The 24,444-nt window shown below is 34.9% G+C and overlaps 2 protein-coding genes across 2 annotated transcripts; one reads left to right on the forward strand and one right to left on the reverse strand.

Moving 5' to 3' along the window:
• The first annotated feature begins 8,967 nt into the window (after positions 1-8,967).
• TPC1 (two-pore channel 1) lies at positions 8,968-18,142 on the forward strand. The gene is made up of 24 exons (XM_078990673.1): positions 8,968-9,235; positions 10,029-10,172; positions 10,321-10,428; positions 10,639-10,734; positions 10,832-10,962; positions 11,049-11,109; positions 11,230-11,396; positions 11,503-11,608; positions 11,701-11,778; positions 11,867-11,928; positions 12,043-12,115; positions 13,319-13,384; positions 13,604-13,744; positions 14,186-14,243; positions 14,686-14,793; positions 14,981-15,044; positions 15,141-15,309; positions 15,708-15,772; positions 16,000-16,090; positions 16,596-16,682; positions 16,895-16,972; positions 17,337-17,368; positions 17,541-17,640; positions 17,795-18,142. The coding sequence occupies exons 1-23, from the start codon at positions 9,101-9,103 to the stop codon at positions 17,629-17,631; spliced, it is 2,211 nt and encodes a 736-aa protein (XP_078846799.1). The 5' UTR covers positions 8,968-9,100; the 3' UTR covers positions 17,632-17,640; positions 17,795-18,142.
• A 1,032-nt stretch (positions 18,143-19,174) lies between these two features.
• Positions 19,175-23,456, reverse strand: LOC145042273 (putative ubiquitin-conjugating enzyme E2 38). Its single transcript, XM_078990674.1, has 6 exons — positions 23,103-23,456; positions 21,156-21,716; positions 20,408-20,471; positions 20,130-20,269; positions 19,718-20,029; positions 19,175-19,636 (listed from the first exon to the last, which is right to left on the reverse strand). Exons 1-6 carry the CDS (start codon positions 23,166-23,168, stop codon positions 19,391-19,393), a joined length of 1,389 nt encoding a protein of 462 aa, XP_078846800.1. The 5' UTR covers positions 23,169-23,456; the 3' UTR covers positions 19,175-19,390.
• Positions 23,457-24,444: the final 988 nt, after the last annotated feature.

The following is a 24,444-nucleotide window of genomic DNA, read 5'->3' on the forward strand; positions in this document are numbered from 1 at the left end:
ACCAGAACGGCGGAAATGTTCGTGGCGAAGGACGTCATATTCAGTATCATAACAGTTCATAGTAAGGAAAGTACACATCACCATACATATAAAGGTTTCAAAATGTTTACATAATTTTATTTGTTACTTGTTCAAAAGATAAATACATAAACATCTTTTAAAAGAAGTAATTAACGTCAGAGCGTTAATCCCCAAAAGTTGGTTTCGAAACCTGCTTAGCGTTTCCCTGAGAATAAAAGTTATTTCAAAGAAAAGGTGTCAACAATTAAGTTGGTGAGTCCATAAGTGGTTTTGAGAAAAATGTACGCCCTTCCAAAGTTCGTGCGTTTTCCAAGAAAATCCCTTATTTTCTTATAAAAGTATGAAATGTGTATGAATGTTCGTGTTGTGAATTGTAAACTGTTGCTCCAGGAAAATCCCTTATTTTCCTATTAGTTGATTGTTTTGGATACAGGAAAATCCCTTATTTTCCTAAAGTAATAGGCAGTCTCTAATGTCCAAGACCGAAAATCGCAAGCAACTGACATGCTTAAAGGTTGAGACATAGTTTTATATAGTAAGGCTATAAGAAGATCACACTCGTTAGATGAAGAATAGTTTTAATAGCTACTCGTTCATAAAATCAGACTACCATAATAATTGTCTATCCAGTGAGTTTTATAACCATACTAAACATAATATGTCTGTGGCGACGGTCTTCAGGCGTCGAAACGTTATGACAAACTGTCACCCAAAGGACTGTAGCTAACAGTCAGGGCGTGGGATCATGACTTCCCGTATAGATCTATACACATTTGACACACTCTCCCAACGAGAGACTCTAGTTATAATAGACAGGACTTTAAGTAGTACCTTTTAACAAAAAGGTAGTATTGAAGATGTAATCGTCTCACGGATTCTCAACTAGGTCTGTATTTAAAGTGACAGTTTTGTATGCATTGTTTATTCTTTTTCACAATGTTTAACAAAGCATAAAATCATCAGTTCTTTTGAGTGCGTAAAATGGTTTAACAAAGATGGCTACTCTGGATACAATGCATTTTATATAAATCTAATGTGTGCAAGGTATAACAAGAGTTTTCACGTTTTCACTTGAGATTAACCGGGTGTTTACTTGTATTCTCCCCCCGAAGTGTATTAAAGAGCATTATAAAGTATTTGAAGATGTATAAAAGGGGTACAAAATCACTTGATTGATGTGGTTGTTTTGAAGTAGTCGACAGAAGAATCGAGCAGAACTTCGACTAGAGAGAGTTGAAATTTCGGGATTCTTGGGGATCTTAGGAGTATAGAACTTCCTTCGGGACTCGAGTAAGAAAAACCAGGGCTTCGGGAAGGTTTATCGAGGTAATCATGCAGAGTAACAGCACTTAGAAGGAAAGAAATGAGCACCAAACCCGGCACCCTTATGCTTCTATTTATAGGGGCTGATTTGGAGTCTCACGTCGTGAGTTTTGGATTCTCACGTTGTGAGGCTTAGTCAACATGATCCTCTTCAACGATTTGATGTGGCTGACACTCTGGAACCCATCAATCACGAGCTCATGTCGTGAGCATGGTCCCCTCACGTCGTGAGGTTGAGTCAGCCTTGGATTTTGTGTCTCGAACTTGTAAAATCAGTAACTTTTGCGTACGAGCTCCGATTTCGACATTCTTTATATGCATGCGTAGGTGTGAAAAGACTCTACAACTCTCGTTTAGACTCCGTTGGCTAATTTTGACTTTATTTTTATTATATTACTTTTAACAGGCCGGGCCTGGAAAAGTCCGTTTAAATCCCATAACTCCTTCATTTGTTGTCTATTTTTATCAGACTTTTTACTGTTGTACTCCTATTGTTGGGGTATTCAACTTTCATTTAGGTTGTGTCGGCTAAAGACCACTCGATCTCTATTTCTAGTTTTTAGCTGTCTACTGCTAGGTCAGAAACTTCGAAAAATCATAACTTCCTCATACGACGTCAGATTTGGGAGTTCTTTCTATGTATGTTCACGTTTTAATGATATCTACGACTTTAATTTAGATACCTATGGCTAAAAAGCATTTTATTGAAATTTCTCGTTTTATGTTTAGCAACGCTTTACCGGTAGTGTTACGAATCTTTGATTGGTCATAACTCCTTCTTTATAACACGGATTTTAGTGTTCTTTATATTTTTGGAAACCTTATCACGATACCTACCACATAGTGTACTCAAACAGAGATTTCTGAACATTTCATTTTCGATGATATTATTATTACTTCACAAAGAGATTACAAGACTCGATTTTTAGACATTATATTGACCTGAAATAACGGGTTGTTACAAAAACCAAGTCTAGAATGAGGTTTAGGGCATGGTGAGGGGTTAATAATAGATAAAGTTAATAGCTTTATGAATTTAGGACCTAGAGGAGTCTAGATATGAGACCATATCTTTTGGACAAGTTCAAATCTTAGAATGACCCTAGTTTGCCCCAAAAAACCATATTCATGCATGAGATAAGATCTAAGAAAAGGATAACCAATGTTAAGAATTTTTACCTTCAAATGAATGCCAAAATGAAGTAGATGTTGGATCTACAAGCTCTTTCTCGTTCCAAGCTTCTAAGTCTTCAAATCTCTTCAAGAAATGCACCAAAACACACTCTTTTAGTCTCACACACTAAAAAATGGAGAGTTAGCTTGTTAGGGTTTGTATATAGACGATAGTTTGGGGAGAGGGGTTAAGGTTCTTTAAATAGGGTGAAAACCCTAAAAATTAGGGTTTTCATAAGCATCTCCTACTCGTCGAGTCAGGACACTCTAACTCGTCGAGTAGGTCCAATAATCCACGCGGGCTAACTCGCCTCTACACGACGAGTTGGGGAAACCAACTCGTCCAGTAGGTCCATAAACATGTACATAATGCTTTAAAACTTATATATGGGACTCAGGGTGTTACATCCATAATTAAGTCCAAAAGTGGCCAATCGATCGATATCCTCATACATATGCTCCCGATATAAGAACTAGCCGACTTGTGACTCAAAGCGTCAATGATTACGTTCGCTTTCCCCAGGTGATAAAGAATCTCACAGTCATAATCGTTGACTACAATAAGCCATCTATGTTATCTCATATTCAGATTCAGTTGATCGATGAGATACCTCAAACTCTTGTGGTTGGTGTAGATGGTACACCAGACCCCATATAGAGAATGTTGCCAAATCTTGAGAGCAAACACCACTGCCCCTAACTCCAGGTTATGCGTAGGATATCGAACCTCATGCGACTTCAGCTACCTAGAAGCATACATAATAACTCTCTTTCGATGCATGAGTACTGCCCCCAAACTGGTGATAGAAGCATCACAACAAACAATAAAATCCTCCACACCCTTCGGAAGGGGTCAACACCGTGGCCTCACATAACTTCTGTCTTAGCATCTTGAATGCAGCTTGTTGCTCAGGACCTCAACGGAAATCCACAACATTCCTCGTCAAACGAGTGAGAGGTACTGAAACCTTAGACAAATCCTGAATAAACATTCGATAATACCTTGCTAAACCCAGAAAACTCCAGATCTTCAAAGGACTCTTCGGGACCTGCCACTGCATAAATACCTCAATCTTGGCCTGGTCGAACAGAATCTTGTTCTAGTTAACAAGGTTTCCTAAGAACTGAACCTCCTGTAACCAAAACTCACACTTTGAGAACTTGGCATACAAATTCTCCCTCCTCAAAACTCCCAGTAGCTCTCGAAGGTGCTCCTCATATTACTCCTTGGTATTGGAATAGACTAGGATATAATCGATGAAAACAATAACTGATCGATAGAGCATCGACATGCATACTTGATTCATTAAATTCATAAATTCCACAAACGCATTGGTGAGCCCAAACGGAATCACCACGAACTCGTAGTTACCATAATGAGTCTGAAACACTATCTTATCCGCATCCTCTCTCTAACCTTCATCTGATGATACCCTGACCTCAAATCAATCTTAGAGAACCAAGATGAACCCTTCAACTGATCGAAGAGGTCATCAGTTTGTGGAAGTGGGTGATGGTTCATCACCATTAACTTGTTTAACTACCGATAATCAATATACATGCGGTGAGGCCCATCATTCTTCTTCACAAACAAGATTGGTGCTCCCCAAGGTGAACTGCTTGGTCTGATAAACTGCTTGCCCAAAAACTCATGAAGCTAATAGTACAAGTCCTGCATCTTTGGGTGTGCTAATCGGTACAGAGCCTTAGCAATCGGGGCCGCACCAGGGACCAAATCGATCCTGAACTTAACCTGCCTCTCAGGAGGCACACCAGGTAATTCCTCCGGAAACACATCTGGGAACTCTCTAACTACAGGCACATTCGAAACCAATACCTCCTTCCCTACCCGGTTGTCAACCAATAACATGAGGTAACCCATACACCCATGTTGTAGATATTGTCAAGTCTTAGAAGCAAAACAAAAGGCCGGCCCAATCCTGGTACCCTCGCCATAAATAACCAGTTCTATGCCACCTAGGGTTCGAACTAAAACCTACTGCCCCTCACAATCTATTGTGGCACCGAACCTGCTCAAACAGTAAATCCCTACTATTACACACACATCCCCCATAGGGATATGGATCAAATCAATCGGATAAAACACTCCAAAAATCTCTAAGGTACAATCCCGAAAAACACTCGATGCAGAAAACCCGTGTTCGTTGGCGATGGAAACCCGTAATGGACATTCTAACTCTCCATGTCATACCAAAACTCCTATTGAAGGAATAAGACACAAAGGAACGACTTACACCCGAGACAAGGAATTCGCTAAGAAGGTACTTAGCAGAATCATAAATATAAGCGTACCATAAAATAATTTTGACAGAATGATAAATGAAAATATACTAGTAACAACATCCGACGCCACCCTGACCGCCTCTGCTGTGAGTTGGAAAGCATGACCTCGACCCCTTGGGGGCTACGCCCTACCCCGACGTCCATCTATGATCCTCAAAGTAGTCGGGGTCGGAGCCTGCACCGGTCTGACAGCAAGCAAGGGACATTGGGCCTTCACATGGAACACCTAATCACAATGGTAACCAATCCTGGTGCTCGGTATTGGGGCCTGCTTGTGACAATCCCTCGTATAATGCCCATCCTTTCCACATTTGTGGCATCCAGAAGAAGATCGACAAACACCCTCATGAACCTTGCTGCACTTGCCACAAGTACGACCCCTCTGTCCCCCAGATCGTGAATCCGTGGGATTGAACCACTTAGCTGTAGGTCGGGACTGAACTGGAGCCTGCCATTGCTCCCTCTTCTAGGTTTATATCTCAATCTATTGCCTCCTTGTGACTCTTGAAGCTCGAAGAGTGTATTGTAACACTGGGTAGACACAAACTGTCGAATATCATTCTTGAGCATGCTCAAGTATCATGCCATATGGGGCTGCTCTGAAGCAGCAAAGTCAGGACATAATAGAGCCCGCTCAGTAAACATCTTGGTGATAACCATCACTGTCTCCGTCGTCTATATCATATCCAGGTACTCCTGAGCCAATCTCTCCCTCTCCACCAGGGGAACATACCTTATATGAACATCTCCGAAAATTGCTCCCAAGAAACAACAATCCTCTACCCAGGAGTATAAGAACCAGTCACCAGGTTCTACTAATCCTTCACGCCCAGTCGAAGAAGGTTCAGGGCGCACTTGACCTTCCAGTCCTCCGGACAGGAACAGGTAAAGAATTAGCCCTCCAAATCAGAAATCCATCTCGTAGCCACAATCGGGTCCTTAAACCCGCCAAACTCTAGGGGCTTTGTGTTGCTGAAGTCCCGGTACTGGAATTAACCTCCTCCCCAACCTCCCACAGCAGCAATGGTTGCGGTGGCCACAACAACAGCAGCCTCCGCCACGGCGGCGTACCGCTCATCAAATAGCTCAATCACCACGGTCTTGATAGACCTAAAAACCTCGGGGATGGCACTCTAGACAGCAGCAACCACCTCAGTAGCGATCAACTCACGGATGTCATCATCTGTCAATCCTGGCTATCCTGGTCACCAGATCCTCTTGTAAACACTATACTAAAAATGAACCAAAATATATCAGAAATGCCCTAATTATACTATTACAACTATCACAGAGATGCTAAAAACCCGAGGTTTGCAACATCCTAGCTATGCGTACGTGTCCCGTGCTTCTAGTAGTATGGGCCTATATTACATTCCACACCTACATGTATTTGTCTCAATGGATAATCACAAAATACCCGAAATAAACCCAATAGCTAGAATACATGTACATCCTATACTCACTTTCTCTCTCTAGTGGCTAATCATCCCTCAGATGGCATGCTACACTCATTCATGAAACTTCAACCAAGCTTACAGCCGCTCGTGCATGCAAATCCTACATAACGTTGGATTCTATAGACAGTCGGATACTTGATTCTACCCTAAGCCCACAACCAAACAAAGAACTGGAAATAAGGCTAAACCAAACATTTACAGATTATAGAATCATAGTTATATACAACTATGATGCACACACTAAGCAACTATAGCAATGATGTCAATTTCATCTAACATACACGCAGTTCTCCTAGGCTATTAGACATTATACATAAAAAAATTCTATCATGCAATTCCTGAAAATCCCTAGCCTACCACTAGCATGTAGTTCTATCATAAACATCATAATAAATAATATTGTGGGTAAGTTGGGGTATGCTTTCTTGCTTCGGTTGATCATATACATCTCATCCTTCCTTGTTTACTTTTGAAAACAATTTGGAAATCAATTTTAAATACCTTACAGATTCCATAGTTTGAGTCTGGATTCACACAAGTGCTTATCCAATTCGCTCAAACGAGGGCTCTAATACCAACTTGTAACATCCCAAAAATCATGATAAAATTTTTCATTTTTCATTTTAGGTAAAATCCTTGTTTCTAATCAAAACCCAAGTTAAACCAAAATGTCAAATACAAATATCCCAAAAATCAAAGTATCGTAAAAATCTCCAAAACATGTCGCTGAAGGATGTGTATGATCACACATTCGCCTTGCCCGGATCATCAGAAGTGCCTGAAACATAACACTTAAACCGTAAGCCAAAGCTTAGTGAGTTCCCCCAAAGTACCACACACAACCAAACAGATAACAATATGCAAATATGAGCATTCAGTCTGACTAGACCGCCTCGCAAGGCCTACAGTCTATCTGGACCGCCTCTCAGGCCTTCAACCTATCCGTACTACCCCATGTATCTTGGCCTTCAGTACAAAGCAAGATCGCCTCAATCCAACCAACCATAAAATGTCGACATATACAATAACAATCAATAACCAACAAGTAAATGTAATCATACAGATCTACTAGTCTAACACATACTCAGTGAACACAAGTAATCATACCGATTTACCAGTCTAGTACTTAACCAACATAACATCAATCCAATATACCATGATACATAATCCAGTATGTCGGCATTGGTGCCTTCGACCCATAAGTACATTAAGGAAAGCTCACCTCATAGTCTGAAAAGATAGCAGAAAAGAACGTTGCTCCAAATGCCAACTCTACAGGTCACATATACAACAAATAGTGACCTAAACTCAAACTACAACTCAAAATACCCAAAATGCCCTAGGTCAAACTTGGTACAAAACCCAGGTCAAAGTCAAGGTCAAAAAGGTCAAAGATTTCATATGGGCTGAGTACGCCTTGCATACTCCCCTCTACACCCAGTGCAAATGGTGCCTCTCAAGTCACAGGTTCGAAACCCAGTTCGCGCAGCGTACCTCCAGGTACGATGAGCGTACTAGAGCTAAATCCCCATTTCCTCATCAAATTCTCATTTCATTAAGCCAAAGCACCAAACTTTAGACCTAGGTAAAAAAGACATCTTATCCATTTGCATGCATATAAGAGGGTAAAAACTCAAACCCTTTGTCCAAAAGTCATCTAAAGTCCCAAAACTCTTGCATGGCTTAATGAGAATGCAACATCTCTCATTTTTATGAATATATGAGCTCAAAACTTCAGATAACTACATTTCAAGGACCTGGAGTAGCTCATACTCCACCAGACCAAACTATGGGACCAAAAGTGTACACAAACTCTAGACTAGCAAGATCTGAGCAAATAACTCATCAAGATTTGAACTTTTTACCACCAAATGATGCTTGAGGGTGAGGTACTTCTGGATCTATGTGGTCTTGGGCTTCCAAGATGATTTCCCTTCCTTATTATTCCTTCAAGAACACCAAAAATGCACTCTCAAACTCAAAATGCTCAAATAATGGATTATCCTTTACAAGGGACGTTTTGGGAGATGGAGGTTGATGCGGGAAAAAGGTCTTGAGAAGTTAATGATGTTTAAATCAGGCTCAAATCCTAAAAATTAGGGTTTGGACATCCGTCTCGTACACCCGACGTACTTATGGATACGCCCAACGTACTTGCCAAAATGCACTCTTTTCACTTAATAAGTAAGGGACCAATTTTGCACTTAAATTTTATACTAAGGGTATAAATGAAAAATACTTGGATCAAGGTGTTACATAAACATGTCGAATTAGAAAAATAGTTCATGTTCCCAAGTTTAACTTAACAAGAGAAAAAAAAATGAGTGGAAATGAGATGGAAAAAAAAAAATTAATGTTCTCGAGTTTCATTAAAAAAAGAAAGTGGAGGAAATTGAAAAATCACTTTCACTCCTAATTTTCTTTCCGATTTGGGAGAATTTGGAAAAATAAAAACAAAATGATTTATTTTTCTTATACTTTTCTCCAACTCGAAACATAAAAGAAATTTTATTTTATTTTATTTTATTTTATTTTTTTATTTTTATTTTTATATAATTCTTTTCCAACCAAACTAAAAATCGAAAATTTGATGGCTACCATGTCATTTACTCTTAATAATAATATTAAATATTTATAAAGAATTGTACATAAATGACATTTTTTTATCGTTTTAATATTTCACCAACTGCTTCATTATACCTGTCAGCCATCTCCGTTGTCAATTTTCTCTCTCCCTCCACATATACATATAAACACTTGTATCATCTAAATTAAGTCAATATAGCAGAGGTGCTTGCAAGAGGCTTCAGATCTTCAATCTGATGGATGCAGCTTTGCTTGAGGGAGAAAGTAGTAGTCGATGGGGAGTCGCAGGAGGCCGGAGAGCTTATAAAAGCCGATCAGATGCCATTGCTTACGGATCGCCGTATCAGAAGGCGGCTGCTCTTGTTGATCTCGTAAGCTTCTATTTATTATTTTACACCAAAATTTGCCTCTGGCACTTGCTCTGCATTCTGGCAATCCAATTTGAGTAGAACAGTATCCTCCATATGTTCCCCTCGTCAGCAATTGACATTAAAAAAAAAAAAAAAAAAAAAAAAAAACAAGTGATTTTGACTTTTGTAGGCATATAAAGCCTTGTAGGCATAGAAGGCCTTATCGATTGTCTGTGAGGAGGATGTATAAAATTACTAATTCAGTTGTTCAATTTATGTTGTTTTTGTTGTATATAAGTATGAGGAAACTATGGCAACCATCAAATATAAGCGCTCACCAGTTTTTTTCTTCAATGCATTTATACAGAATGAAAATACAAAGTTATTTCAATTAAATTTGTCCTGATACCAAAACTACGTTGATCGCAATACCAATGATACATTGATCCTAATTGATACTTACCAAATCACAGTGATGCTGATTGGTACTTGCCAGATTACGTTGATGCTAATTTTGCTAACAAAAAGGAGGGAAAATGTCTATTAGCTTTGTATTTTGTCAACGCACAGAAGTTATGGTTATTTTGGTGGTAGTATATATAGATTTGACGTGTATGTAAAGCGTAGAGGCAAGATCTAGGTATCTCAATTCCTTCCAAAAAGTCACTAAGAGAATCTAGGGCAATAACCACAAGTTACCATTAAACTTATTCGTCTGATTTTTCATAGAATAGGCATCTTTGGCATTATCTTTTTTCTACATGCCTTAAATCTACTATCTGTTAAGTTGATAACCGTTCTTTGCTATTTCCAGGCTGAAGATGGAAGTGGTCTACCAGAGGAAATCCTTGAGTCACCGAACATTGAATCTTCTGCAAAGTACTACTTCATGTACATTCGCTTTGACATCCTATGGACCCTTAATTATTTTGCGCTCATAGCTTTAAATTTCTTTGAGGTTAGTGCCACAAGGCTAATTAATGACCACCTTCTTAATGTCCTGTTTCTTTTTCTATAATCGACTTTCTGATTTTCTTAAGTTACTGTCATAGTTTTTTTTCTATCAAGAGTATTAATTATTCTTATCACTTGAAACTCCGCAACAGAAACCATTATGGTGTACCAGTGTTTCCGAGGTTTCTTGCAGTGACAGGGAGTATTATTATCTTGGGGAGCTTCCATACTTGAATAATGCAGAATCTCTGGCATATGAGGTCTGAATTCTGTATATTCTGTTAAAATTTACGATTATGCAACAGAAATCAGTCATGCGAACTGAATAAGAGGATAAATAAGACTTTATGTATTACTGTTCTCTCTAGCTTAATGATAAGACCCCCAATTTAACATGCTCCGATCACACCTAAAAATGATAAAATTGTATATGCAGTTAATCTGAATTATTGACCTACTTTCGTATGCAGGGTGTGACCCTCATAATTCTTGTGGTGCATACTCTCTTTCCTATTTTGTATGAAGGGGTTCAGCTCTACTGGAAAAGCCATGTTAATAAGCTAAAGGTACACTATTTGAAAATCTTGCACATGACATTCACATATGAAGTTTGTTATTCTTTATAAACCAACCTAACTCTGATGGCTTGTGTTATGTTTTCAGATCATTTCACTGTTGATTCTAGTGGCTGATTTAATAGTCGATATCCTTTATCTCTCTCCAGTGGCCATCTATTCTCTTCCGTTGAGGATTGCACCTTATATTCGGGTAGTTATCTTTATCTTGAACATCAGGTATGTCATGAATACATTCAAACCCCTCCAATATGATAGAATGCATTGTTGGTGAGGCTGATTTCCTTTTTGTTAACTTGATTTAGGGACTTACGAGACAGCCTTGTTATCTTGTCTGGAATGTTTGTCACATATCTCAATATTTTGGTATGTATTTAATTACATTATCATGAATTCATGATTACTTTCTCTAATTTCCTCAATGCTATCTTTTACTTGGATTGTTATTTATTATTGCTGATGAATTATTTTATTTCTTGAATGCAGGCTTTATCACTTCTGTTTCTTCTGTTCTCGAGTTGGATAGCTTATGTCATCTTTGAAGACACCCAACAGGGAACTACAATCTTTGTGTCTTACTCTACTACACTGTATCAGATGTTTGTTCTATTTACCACATCCAACAATCCAGACGTTTGGATTCCTGCCTACAAGTGAGTTACTAAATATAAGATTATACGATTCATTCTTTTAAGAAACTATTGCCAAATGTCCCCAAGTTTATGGTATTTCAGTAATGTGTTTGCCTCTTCTTTCCAGATCATCAAGACTCGCTTCTCTATTTTTCATTCTTTATGTGCTTATGGGTGTTTACTTTGTCACAAACTTGATTCTTGCTGTTGTATATGATAGCTTTAAATGTGAGGTACATATTTCTTGAATCCCTTATATTTCGTTATTGCTTACTACTGAAATTCCATCCAAGAATTGCAAGCTTGCATGTTTTCTTAATTGCAGCTAGTTAAACAAGTGACTGAGAAGGACCAAATGAGGACAAGAATATTAAAGAAAGCCTTTGATCTCATTGATGAAAAGGTGAGTATGAGTCATTACTCATTAATTTTGTGAAATCTCCTCCAAGACAATCTTTCCCTTCTCATGGATTTTCCTTCAAAATGAACAGGCTGTTGGCACTCTTGATAAGGAGCAATGTATCGATTTGTTTGAAGAACTTAATAAATACAGGTACAGCCTTTGTATTCAGTTGTTGAAATGATTCACAGGTCTTTTGATATTAGTTCTTTGGGTCAAAAGTGCATTAATGCAACGTCTCACCACTATAAAGAACCTTTTATTCAGGACTCTGCCAAAAATATCCAAAGAAGACTTTGAGTTGATATTTGATGCATTGGATGACAGTCGTGATTTTAAGGTAATCTTTGGTCTTTAGCCTATTGTTTGAATGGTTTATCATCTCGGGTTGTTCTTTTTATTGTTTATGGCCCACAACCCATCTTCACTGTATATACTTCAGTATTTACCTCCAGGAATAAACATTTATCTGAATCCCAAGTTACAATAGCCTGTTATGTTTTTTAATTAAGTAGGTTTATATGGTTTGATCGTATTGGCTATTTAATGGGCTACTACATGTAATAGGCCCATGAATTTTATAATTAACTAGTAAAGAACCCACGGCTATGCCGCTTTTGGGGTAATATGGGAAATATGTGCTGAAATTGTAAATCACCACAAATATGGGAGAACGTCGAGAGCCCCTAAAAGTAGATGTCAAAAGTGTACAACCAAAAGAAGGGACACTGGTGGAGAAATTTCAAAAATGTTGTGGCAATAATGTTAAAGTTGCCCAAGTTGGGAAAATATGGTGGCAAAATTCAAAATGAGGTTTTTTGTGTTTTTTATGTCAAAATGCAAAAGTTTTGAGTACAAGGATGAAAAGTGTCAAATTCATTAAAGATTTGTGGCAAAAACACCAAAATGTAAAACTTTTGACTGTAAGGACTAAAAGTGTCAAAGTCACTACAGAGTTGTGGCAAAAACCTAAAGGCACAAAAACTTAATCAAAACGCAAAAATGTAAAAGTTTTGACTTTAGGGACAAAAAGTGTCAAATTCACCAAAGATTTATGGCTAATACATTGATAAGGGATTTATGTGTAAATTTTACATAGTGGTGTGGCCAAAGTTTGAAGTTTAGAAACTATACTATTGTTAACTTCAATATGCTTTTATATATACATACTAATAACCAAAATTAGGGTTAGATGGGAACCCTAATTCTACATGTCTATATAAACTGGTCAAGATCCCAATATACCATATATAGTGAGACACCATTGCCAAAGGGATGTTAAATTCACGTGAAATGATAATGAGGACAAAATGGTCATTTTACATGCATTTAACGTCCCTCTATTGACATTGTCCGGCTCATGGACTTAAAATGTTGTGAAATAGAGAAATAGGGACCAAAAAGGAAAATATGATTCCCTTTGGACCAAATCCGATAAAATCACTACAGCAGAAGGAAGAAATGTGTAATTTATTCTTTATTTATTTCTTAACTGGTAATGATGGTTGATTGTCTCAGTTTTTTTATGGTTTTTTACTTGCAGATTAATGCAGAAGAATTCAATGATCTCTGCAATGCAATTGCCTTAAAATTTCAACAGGAGGATACGGTAAGTAGCTTATTCTGAAATTATAGCCTTACATTTTCATTTTTTCTTATTCTGACATTGTACTTCTTAATTATTTCTTATTAATGGTATTATAAAAATGGAAAAGCACATTGCTATATTTTTGCATGCAGCCTTTTTATTTTTATTTTCAATTTTATATGGAATAGCAGAAGATGTATCTAACTCTGCTATCTTTATGTTATGGCTTTCATTTTGCAGGAACCTTGGCTAAAAAAGTTCCCCTTCTATAATTCCTCCTTATCTGAAAGACTGAAAGACTTTGTAAAAAGTCCAAAATTTGGATATTTAGTTGCTGTTATTCTCCTCGTGAATCTAGTTGCTGTTATTATCGAAACAACGGTATGATCTAAATTCTTGTCAAATAGATATATAACATAATAGCAATGTACTTTTATTGCAAAAAAATTACTTGATAACATGGCAATGTCCATACATTTATTTTTGTATTATAGCATCCTACTTTTAATTTTTTTTTTTTATTAAGACATTGTGTTTTAAAAATCTACACAATTATTACTTTAAACTTTTTGTTTGTGGAAAATCAAATTTTTTAAACCCAAACTATAGCAGTATAAAATGCTTTATATTTGTATTATATTGCTATAATTGGGTAGATTTCTCAAAGAACAAAGTTGTAATAGAGAGAAATAAAAGTAGGATGCTATGATAAAGAAATCAATTAAAATACATAGCTATTTCTTGTTATTAACCCTATTCTTAATGCAATTGTTGAATCAGTTGCTTAACTGATCCTTTTAATTTGGACTCTTTGTTTGACAGCTTGATATACAAAACAACTCTGGTCAGGACTTCTGGCAGAGGGTGGAGTTCGTATTCGGTAAAGAACTCCTTATGACTACTATTACCTTATATAAATTGAAATCACAGTTTTAATTTTAAGTAAAATTAAAAAGTATTTGATTTTTATTATTGAATTTCATTTGCAACTTCCTTTAATCCTTTCTAGTTTGAGTTGATATCAGATAAACTTGGTAATTGAATATTGTAATTGATTCATAAGATAACGAGTACAAGGATATATATATATATATATATATATATATATATATATATATATATATATATATATACAAAACATATTTTCACTCTACACCCTCAACATATATATATATATATATATATATATATATATATATATACGTCTAATAATATCAAATTGGATAGGAAATGGAAGTAGGATGCTATAAGTCACAAATAAATTAAAGTAAATTGCTATTTGTTGCACTTAACAGCAAATTGATGACTTGTTTTGCCTGCAGGGTGGCTATATGTAATTGAGATGGCTTTGAAAGTTTATACATATGGATTTGAAAACTACTGGAAGGATAGTCAAAACCGATTTGACTTCATTGTCACATGGGTCATAGGTACATTTATTTGTCACAATTCACAACTCACAACATCCTTTTATCTCTTCTAAATATTTTCTTTGGTGCTTAAATTCATACTAGTATAATACTTCAATAACATTGGGTGCATGATATGTGATGTGTTCAATTTCTTTCATTTGATGATTGTTTGCTTATATTGTATTCCATTCATTGACTCTTGCAGTTATTGGAGAAACAGCAACATTCTTATCTCCAAAGGAGTTCACATTTATTTCAAATGGGGAGTGGTATGATTAATAATATATTCATTATCACTATTATATAAATATTTATACGAGTCAAGCTTTCAAAAATCAATATATTTAATTATTTATTATTTTCAGGATTCGTTATCTTCTGATTGCAAGAATGTTGAGATTGATTAGGCTGTTGATGCATGTAAAAAGATACCGGGCCTTTATTGCTACATTTTTAACCCTGATACCCAGTTTGATGCCATACCTGGGTACTGTCTTTTGTGTCATGTGCATTTACTGTACAGTTGGTATACAGGTACTTCAAATTTAATCTTTATACTGCAATGTATTTATTATTTAAGTAGGGCTAAATGCAAGAAATAGCAGTGTACATTCATTTATCCTACTTTTTTTTCTACAACATTATACTTTGCACTTCACTTTCAAAAATCTACCCAATTATAACACTCTACTTTCAGTTTCTTTTATGCACTCTGAAATATCTACCCAATTAAAGCAGTGGATATTCCTTTTGTATTTCAGTGACATTGCTATTATTTTATTGGATAGATATTTTGAAGTGGAAAGCTGTAATAGGAAGGAATAAAAGTCGGATGCTATACATTTCTATTTCTTGCACTTAAAATCATATAATTAGTTGAATAAATATATCTGTAATCATTGCAACTTACTTTTTTTCCTTATGTTGTCTAGATCTTCGGTGGATTAGTCAATGCTGGGAACCCAGATTTACCAAGTACAGATCTTGCTGATAACGAGTATCCTACATGAATCATTTGCTACAATGCTTTATTTATCATTCACTATGACTAACCACTTTTCATCTATTAGCATATTATATTATTACACCTACAAACAAATATGTTATCTTAGATTATTAGATCAAGAAAAATATAAAATAGCATTTCACGGGGTCAGCGGTTTTCGCCTAAACACAATCAATTTGTTATTTAATTTGTTGGTAAATTTCCCTTGACTTGATCAGTTACTTATTATTTAATTTTAATGACTACCCGAATGGTATGGTGACACTCTTCAATTTGCTTGTGCTGGGAAACTGGCAAGCTTGGATGCAGGTATTATGATCATTTCATGATACTACTTGTTTTACAATTATGTGGTAATAGACATACTCATGCGTCTGAAATAATCATCAAAAATTATGATGTGATATATTAAGTTAAACGTTTGTTATAGGCCGAATGCAAGAAATAGCAACACACTTTCATTTATTTCTTAATTATAGCATCCTACTTTTATTTCTTTCTATCATAACAATGTCTTCTTATTTAGGCGTTGTACTTTAAAATTTCAACCCAATATAGCATTGTACTTTCAGTTTGTTTTAGGTTAGGACATTATTATACTTTGCAGTTATAGGATAGCAGTGAAAATAGATTTGTGTTTAGATAACTTTTCAATAATTGAATGGATTTTTTTTTTCAAAGTACAATGCTATAATAGGAAGAAATTGGAGTAGGGTGATATAATAAACATATCAATGGAAGTACATTCCTATTTTTTTTGTATTTATTAACCCTTTTATAGAGTTGATTCAAGTTTTTACTGAACTATTTTCAGAGTTATGTAATATTGACGGGAACTACTTGGAGCTATGTTTACTTCATCAGCTACTATCTAATAACTATTCTGCTCCTCCTCAACTTGGTGAGTCTTACTGATTAGTATTCAAATCTCTCACATCCTTATTATTATTATTATTATTATTATCAAATATCAAATTTAATAAGCTTATTCTTTTTGAACCATTGATTGAAATATCAATGGACCTCCATATATTTGTTTTCATATTCAATAATATTATGCTCAAGTTTAAAATATTTTGATTGCACTCATGTAAAATTCTGAATTATTTGCAGATCGTCGCATTTGTGTTGGAGGCATTCTTTGCTGAGTTAGAACTTGAGAGTCCTGAGGATGAAGAAGAAACTGGGAAGGTTAGTAAAATTTGTGTTACCCTAAACAAATTATTCTTTTGAAAAAATAAGGTAAATTTTGTAAAAAGTTAAGTGGAAAACCTCCTTTCACTGACTTTGTCTATTAAGTTGTTCTTTTTGCAACAAGTCAAAAAGAAACACCCATGTATGGCATGACAAGGAAATGGAATGAGTCATTACATACATGGTCATGTTTTTTGCTGGTTTGTAGGAATGGAATGGAATGAAATTTAATATGATTTTTTTTATTCTATACATATAGTTTTAAGTCTATTCTAAAAATTATTTTAATTACAATCCATAAAACTCTCATTTTGTACTTTCATGATTTGGTGAATTAATTTTTACGTGTAAATCCATGCAGGAAACCGGAGCAAGAGGACGCCGTAACTTGGGGTAAGTAAATGCAAGAAATAACAACATATTGTACTTTCATTTATTAGTGTATTATATAGATATAGCATCTTACTTTTATTTGTTTCTATTATTTATAGCATACATTACAATTACGATAAGTAGATTGGTAATTTTTGATAAAATAAAATGTAAATGTGTGTGTGACTGACAGCACAAAGACACGGAGTCAGAGGGTTGAAATGCTACTTCACCACATGCTGAGCGCGGAGCTCCATGAAGGATTACCGACTTCGGATCCATAAGTGTGTCAGGTAATTTACACATTTCTCCCTTTCCTCACTTCCACTTCCCCTTTTCCCTTGAGAGTTCAACTTCCATATATATAAGCAAGCATATCTTCTATATGTATATATTTAGAAAATAAATATATTAGATATTCATGTTGTTTGTGATATTTGATTACAGTTACAGATGGATGGAGATGACAGGAAGTTAGGATTTCCTTATATATATATTTTTACTTGAGAGGTGTGACAAGTTGTATTAGTGTGTATAATTATATTATATGAACGAACATATCAAATTACTTCGTGAAGTCAACAGCATCAGCATTCAGCAGACGCCCATCAGGATAGATGATTAATTATTTTTGGTTAAATTCATAGTATTTGACTATTAGTATGTGGATTGACTTTTAGTAAACTTGTAAAAATAAGCAAAATCCCCTGTCAGGTGTTGTATTTATTATAGTCAGTCATAATGTTTTAGCTAATAACTATATCTATTTTTATCTACGGAAAATTTTATGTTTTTTGTACGTGGGTAATCAGTTGTTTTTGGTTTCATTTTTTTTTTTCAATCTATGCTTAGGGTTGTAATTGACCCGAGTTGATCACACTGCCAAGCTCGAAACTCGATTCCAACTTAATCTCAAGCTCGATGAAGTAATTGACAGTTTCTAGCTCAGGTTGACTTGACTTGATTAACAACTAAGGAAATAAAACTACATTAAAATTTACAATAGAAATGTGATTAAGCTTGTGTGCTCGACTTGGTTCGACTCTATAATATATAAATATGAATTAAACAAAGGGTAAATGTGTAAATAACAATGCTCGATTAAGCTCACCAGTCGAGTATTCAAATGCTCAAGCACGACTCGATAATGTACTCAAGTAGCTCAAGCTCGACTCAACTTGAGCCAAGTTGGTTTCAAGTATCTCGTGAGTTAACTAGACTCGGTGCAACAAAACAAAACAAAGCGGATTTTATAGAAAATATATAACCAAGTTTCATGTTAGGACCAAAAGAAGCAAGCAATGACTATGTTTCTCACCCGTAGCTTGGTTTGTATAAATTGGAAAATGTTGAATATTGTTGTATAAGTTGGTAAACAAAAAAGGGTGAAACGTTGTTGCATTGTATTTATGGAATCAAAGATATTTTGGTCAACGTGGGTGGCTCCATGTTTCATCTAAAATATCCGTTTCCGTTGTTGCATACAATAGGAAAAACCTTTGAATTGTTGCACTAAGTAGTACTTGTAGCACGATTATAAAATTATGAGCATCTTGTTTTTGACGTACTCGGCTTGCGTAAATGAGCATCCTTATGTTCAACTTTGGGATTAGTTTTAAATGTTGATGATTGTGTAGGATCCCAATACACTTTTTCAGGCGTAGAAAATAGATGGGATTAGTTTTAAATGTTGATGATTATGTGGTGGGCAAATACTTTTATGACAAATCATATACTATTAGTTTTTTGAGTTGGTCCACGTATATTAGAGATATATAATATAATATATGATGGTTGAGTGGTCATTGGAATTAGGAAGCAAGCAAAGAAACAAAGGAGTAGTTATTGGGTTAAAAAACAGGAGATTTGAGAGACATATTTACTGTGTGTCATCATCTAGTAGTAGGGTTTAGAGATAGGCAGAGATATAAGTAAGTAAGTGTGATCTAAAAATGTAAAAAGTTATTTATATGAGATGACATCTCATTCCGAAAAGAGCAGCTAATATAATAATAATATTGTTTCCCCAGGAAAGAGTCTGAATCAAAGAGGAGGAGGTAGTGGTAGGTACTGGTCACAACCGGTGGCCCCATATCTAGTGAAATTCGAAACAAGACCATTCAACATTTTAGCAACCGCTGTCTTGAAGGACTTTGATCCTCCTTCACCTATCAAACCACCCCCACCCCCACCCCCACCCACCGGAACACCTTCCATATACCCTCTGCACGCCGACAAGATAGCATGTGCCCGCGTGCGGAAATGACCCGCAACAAGCTCCTCAAAGTGCTGCAAAAATAACCAACTTATTACATTCATGGAAATACCCTACCATATATATGTGCATATCATATGCATAGAATAGAATACCTTTGGGGGTCTTCTGAGTGTATACATCATTGTTTTCAGTGATAAAATGAAGATTTCTTCATTATAGGTCCTGGATTTCTTCTCTCCTTCAGCTCCGGTATACATGTTATCATACCCAGGCTCATTGAAAAAAGGGTTTGCATTCAGAATGAGTGCTTGTATAGACACCAACACCTGCAGCATTGTTGACTTTTTTGGCATCCACTTCTCGTTCCCTTTCCCAGTCCATGTGTTGAGGAGGCTCAGACACACTTTCCCACAATCATACAGGTTTGGATTCAGCCGCAGCCCACCAGAGTAGTAATAAACCATCTGTCAAACTCAAAACCATCACTTACTTACTTCATTCTCAGGGGAGGGGTATTTTCGTCTTTTTTTTTTTTTTATTTGCACCAACAACAAATGTACCTACCGGGGGTATGTCTGGATAGTTGGGAGGAAAATGAACATCAAAGACAAAGAGACCATCATGGTAGGGTGTGCCTGCGGGTCCTATCATCACAGCCCTTAAAAGATCCATCCTTGTTTCATATGCCCGAACAAATATACTATCTATATTAAAAAAAAAAAAAAAAAAAAAAAAAAAAAACTATACATTATTTACACTTATAACCAATGAGATTTTATGCATATAATAAAACATCACTATTTACAAAACAAATACAACTATAATAAAACCACTACACTCACCAGGTAAGTCTTTCTCTAGTATTTTCCATTCGTCCTGGATTTTCTTTGTCCAACTCTTGGGAGGCTACCACAAAGATCAACATCATTTCAAAAAAAAAAAAAAAAAAATCAAAATTATAAATGTTAATATTTGTGTATTATTTCCATTTCCATTATTATCAAAGTGTAAAGGATAAATGTAAAATTACACAGCTTGGGTACATAGTTACTATTTAAAGGTTTGCTTTATTTTACTGAAACAAGTTAAAAGCATTATTATTATTTTATTATAAACCCCCATAACTATTTAGTTAATCAAATAACAAACTTATACATGTTAATATTTGAATTAGTATTATAAAATTATAAATGATTAAGATAGGTATAATAAAAGTAAACAAAAATGCAAGTCATAGCAACGTATGTTCATCTATTTATGTATTATAGCATCCTACATCCAATTCTTTCTATTACAACATTGTAATTTCAACTTTTTTTTTCTTCTCAAGACAATGTACTTCGAAAAATCAAACCAATTATCGCATTCTACTTCAATTTTTTTCTCTTATTAGGACATTGTACATTGAAAAATCAACCAAAATATAGCAGTGAAAATTGCTTTGTATTTGGAATATATATAGCTATAATTGGGTAGAGTTTTCAAAGCACAATGCTATAATAAGAACAAATGAAGCTACACTGCTATAATATAATAAACAAAAAACAAAGTTGATAATGAATTGCAATTGCATTGATGGAGATTGATTACCTGTTGTCCTTGAAAGCCAGCAGAATTGAAGTGATGATCAGAGAAATCATTAACAATGTCAAACAATTTAAATTCTTCAAACTTTTTCATGGATTCCACTTCCACCACTTCTTCCTTCTTCTCCACAGATCCTGAAACAGCTTCTTGAACAACAGCTGAACTGCTACTAGCAACATCCTTACCTTTGCTGATGCTAATTTCTTGTATTTTTTGAGGATCCATGGCGGCTGTATAGCTCGCACCACCTGTCACACTTGTGCTAGGGGCAGGATCCTTCAACCAGGAGAAAGATGCTTCAACGCCAGGTGGCAAATCAACATTATCAAATTGAGCTTGCATGCTCAAATAATGAGCCTCTTCATCTTCTTCTTCCTCTTCTATGTTTTCAAACATATAATCCCCATCATCATCATAATCAAAGGCATCATCTTCTTCTTCTTCTTCTTCATCAACCATGTCATCTCCCTCATTGTCATCATCATGGTATGATGTGTCTGAATTGATGTTTCCTGAGCTTAGTGATACAGATGATCCACCTTCACTAGTAGGATTCAAGACTTCCTGTTAAAGAATAACAAAGTTTTATCTAGAATTTCCGAAATAACATAATTTAAACCCTTTTTTGTATATTACAGCATCATACTTTCACATCTTTCTGTTTATATTGTATTTCTTATTTAGTTTCTTGTTTCTTGTTATTTGTTAAGGTGTTGTATTTTGAAAAATCTACCCAATACCAGTGAAAATTGCTTTGTATATTTCAATGACATTGCTAGAATTGATTAGATTCTCAAAGTATAGTGTTGTAATAGGAATAAAAAGAAGTAGGGTGTTATTATAAACAAAATTAATGAAATAAAATGATGTCTTCCATTAAAAATAGGTTACATTGCAATTTTTCATTCCATCCTATAAAAGATTACAGAATCAAAAATCGGTTATATTACAATTTTTCATTCCATCCTATAATGGAATGAAAATTAATAGCCCATTCTGAGAATGAAACAGACATTTTTTTTCCAATAGAATGAAACATTCAAGTCCTTCCCAAATTCATCATACAAAGCACTACATTGAAGTTCAATCATACATTTTATCTTAGTTTGAACAAAAGAATATCGCTGTGATGATCAATAAAAGTATCAAATCCTTATGATTACACTACAGTTTACTCACAAAAGTAAACTGCAAAGAAACTGTAATAATAAGTAAATATAGGCTTATACTGAACAGATAGTGATGTATTACCTCCTAACTCTACGATCTATGATGTTTAAAAGCTTAAAACATTCATCTCCAATCTCTATGTTTCTTTATCATCTTACCTTGCTCACTACATAAAGCCCCAATGTATAACTACCAAAAGTTTCACCTTGTTCACATAATGCAATAGTAGTGCTCAACAGCCAAATGCCAAAGAAATAGGCTGATTTTCCCTAAGACTAATCTCTATACAGACATAACAGATGCCTCATACCTGTATTAAAAGGTATGATTTGACATTATACCCAAAGAAACCACGATCTTTTCTCTCTCTTTAACGGGTCTTCATTGTAGCAATTCAAAATAGAAAAGGGGAATAAAGAACCAAAAGCAATTCAAAATAGATCAAAATCTCAAAACTTTTTTCACAGATCCTAGTTACAGTCGGAAACAGATTCTATTCTCACATGAACATATTTGCATAAAATTTAAATTAAAAAATAATAATTGTCCCCTCAGGTTCATGATCCACCGCACACACACACACACAAAATAGAAAGAAACCTAAGCCAACGATTAGCGAGTAAGCGAGATGAACACAAAAAATTAAGGCAAACAAGATAAAATTCAACAAATCATGCAGATGAAACATGATCATCGAAGGGGAAAAACTTAGCCACGAACAATCGGTGCATGAATAAAAAATATAATAGAAACTAAAATTCAATTTAACGGAAACAATACCTCATCATGTTTAACTTTCTTCAGAATAGAAACATCAGAATCCAAACCCTCGATTGCAACTTCCATCTCCGCACTTAGTGATCAAATCGAATCAAAACCCTAGAATATGTAAATACCAAAACGAAACAAAACAAAAAACAGGCCAATTTTACGCAAAATTGAATTAGATCATATCAAACTCCAATTGTTGAGAGAAAGACAGAGAGAAAAACAGGGCAAAAGGATCAAAGACTTGTAGTTGGAGAGAGAAAGTAGAAGTGAAGTGTGTGTGTGCGCGCTTGATGGTTCTTCTATTCGCGCGTTCAAGGGGAAGACCACTAACTTACGCAGGAAGTGAAAGGATTGTGAAATTGTTAAGTAATTACTCAACTCTGTATGCTCGGTTACCATAAATTAATATTAATATTAATCCTAATTCTAATAAATAAGTAGAACTTTGCCACGTGTCAATCTATAAGACCTCCAAAATAGAGTTTTCCAGCTATTTTATTCATCTATATTTACGTAAATGCCATACAATCCAAATTCAATAATTCCGGAAAAATCTGCAAACAAATATGTTAATCAATCTTCAGATTCGAAAAACACGCATTAATTTTGAAAGTTTGTTTATTTTGATTGCAAATTAAATCCCTAAAAATCTGCAATATTTATCTTTTTCAAACGTAATCTTCTTAATTCTTATTCTTATTTATTCAAACGTAAATAGCATTCATACGGTTATTTTCTTTTTACCTTTCTGCTCCAGACTAATTCTGCTCCATAGTAATATTTGCAAACGTATTCTTCTTCATTCTTCTTGATTCTGCAATACTTCAAAAATTATAATATCATGTTAGTGTATTAAAATATCAGCATTACTAATATTTCTAACCTCTTAATTGTTTGATTTACCAGTTTCTATCATTTTTCATTTTATTAGTGATGTTCTTCTTCTTCCTTTTGCTAATTCTTCTTAATCATGTTCTTCTTCTACCTTTTCAGTTTAAAAGACGTAAATGTTAATGAAAATGATTACAAAATACGAAATTAGTAATAAAAATGAAAACTTTATTTTCTTTAAAAAAAACTGTTCTTCAAAGCTTTAACTATTAGAATATGTTTTTTTTTGTTTTGCTGTTTCATTTACTTTGATTTGCTGTTAATTTAAAAGGTTGCTAATTTTCGCCCCAATTCCAAAATCAAATAATAGATCCTTCGTATGATTCATTTAATAACCAACGCTTCTTTTACTTCAAAATGACCATATTGCCCCTAACTTGATAAGTATTTCATATATCGCAATTAACAATTAAGACAAATCAATCAATCAATCAATTTGTATAATAAAAATGCGAAATTC

This window comes from Lactuca saligna, chromosome 4 (genome assembly GCF_052625555.1).
Source record: "Lactuca saligna cultivar CGN05327 chromosome 4, ASM5262555v1, whole genome shotgun sequence".
Taxonomy (NCBI): Eukaryota; Viridiplantae; Streptophyta; class Magnoliopsida; order Asterales; family Asteraceae; genus Lactuca; species Lactuca saligna.

Excerpts from the sequence above, each read along its gene's own strand:
- TPC1 (XM_078990673.1), top strand. The coding sequence starts at position 9,101 with ATGGATGCAGCTTTGCTTGAGGGAGAAAGTAGTAGTCGATGGGGAGTC. Across the intron at positions 9,236-10,028 it reads CGGCTGCTCTTGTTGATCTC|GCTGAAGATGGAAGTGGTCT; the intron begins GTAAGCTTCTAT and ends TGCTATTTCCAG. Across the intron at positions 14,794-14,980 it reads CATTGTCACATGGGTCATAG|TTATTGGAGAAACAGCAACA; the intron begins GTACATTTATTT and ends TGACTCTTGCAG.
- LOC145042273 (XM_078990674.1), bottom strand. The coding sequence starts at position 23,168 with ATGGAAGTTGCAATCGAGGGTTTGGATTCTGATGTTTCTATTCTGAAG. Across the intron at positions 21,717-23,102 it reads AGAAAGTTAAACATGATGAG|GAAGTCTTGAATCCTACTAG; the intron begins GTATTGTTTCCG and ends ATTCTTTAACAG. Across the intron at positions 19,637-19,717 it reads CACTCAGAAGACCCCCAAAG|CACTTTGAGGAGCTTGTTGC; the intron begins GTATTCTATTCT and ends TTATTTTTGCAG.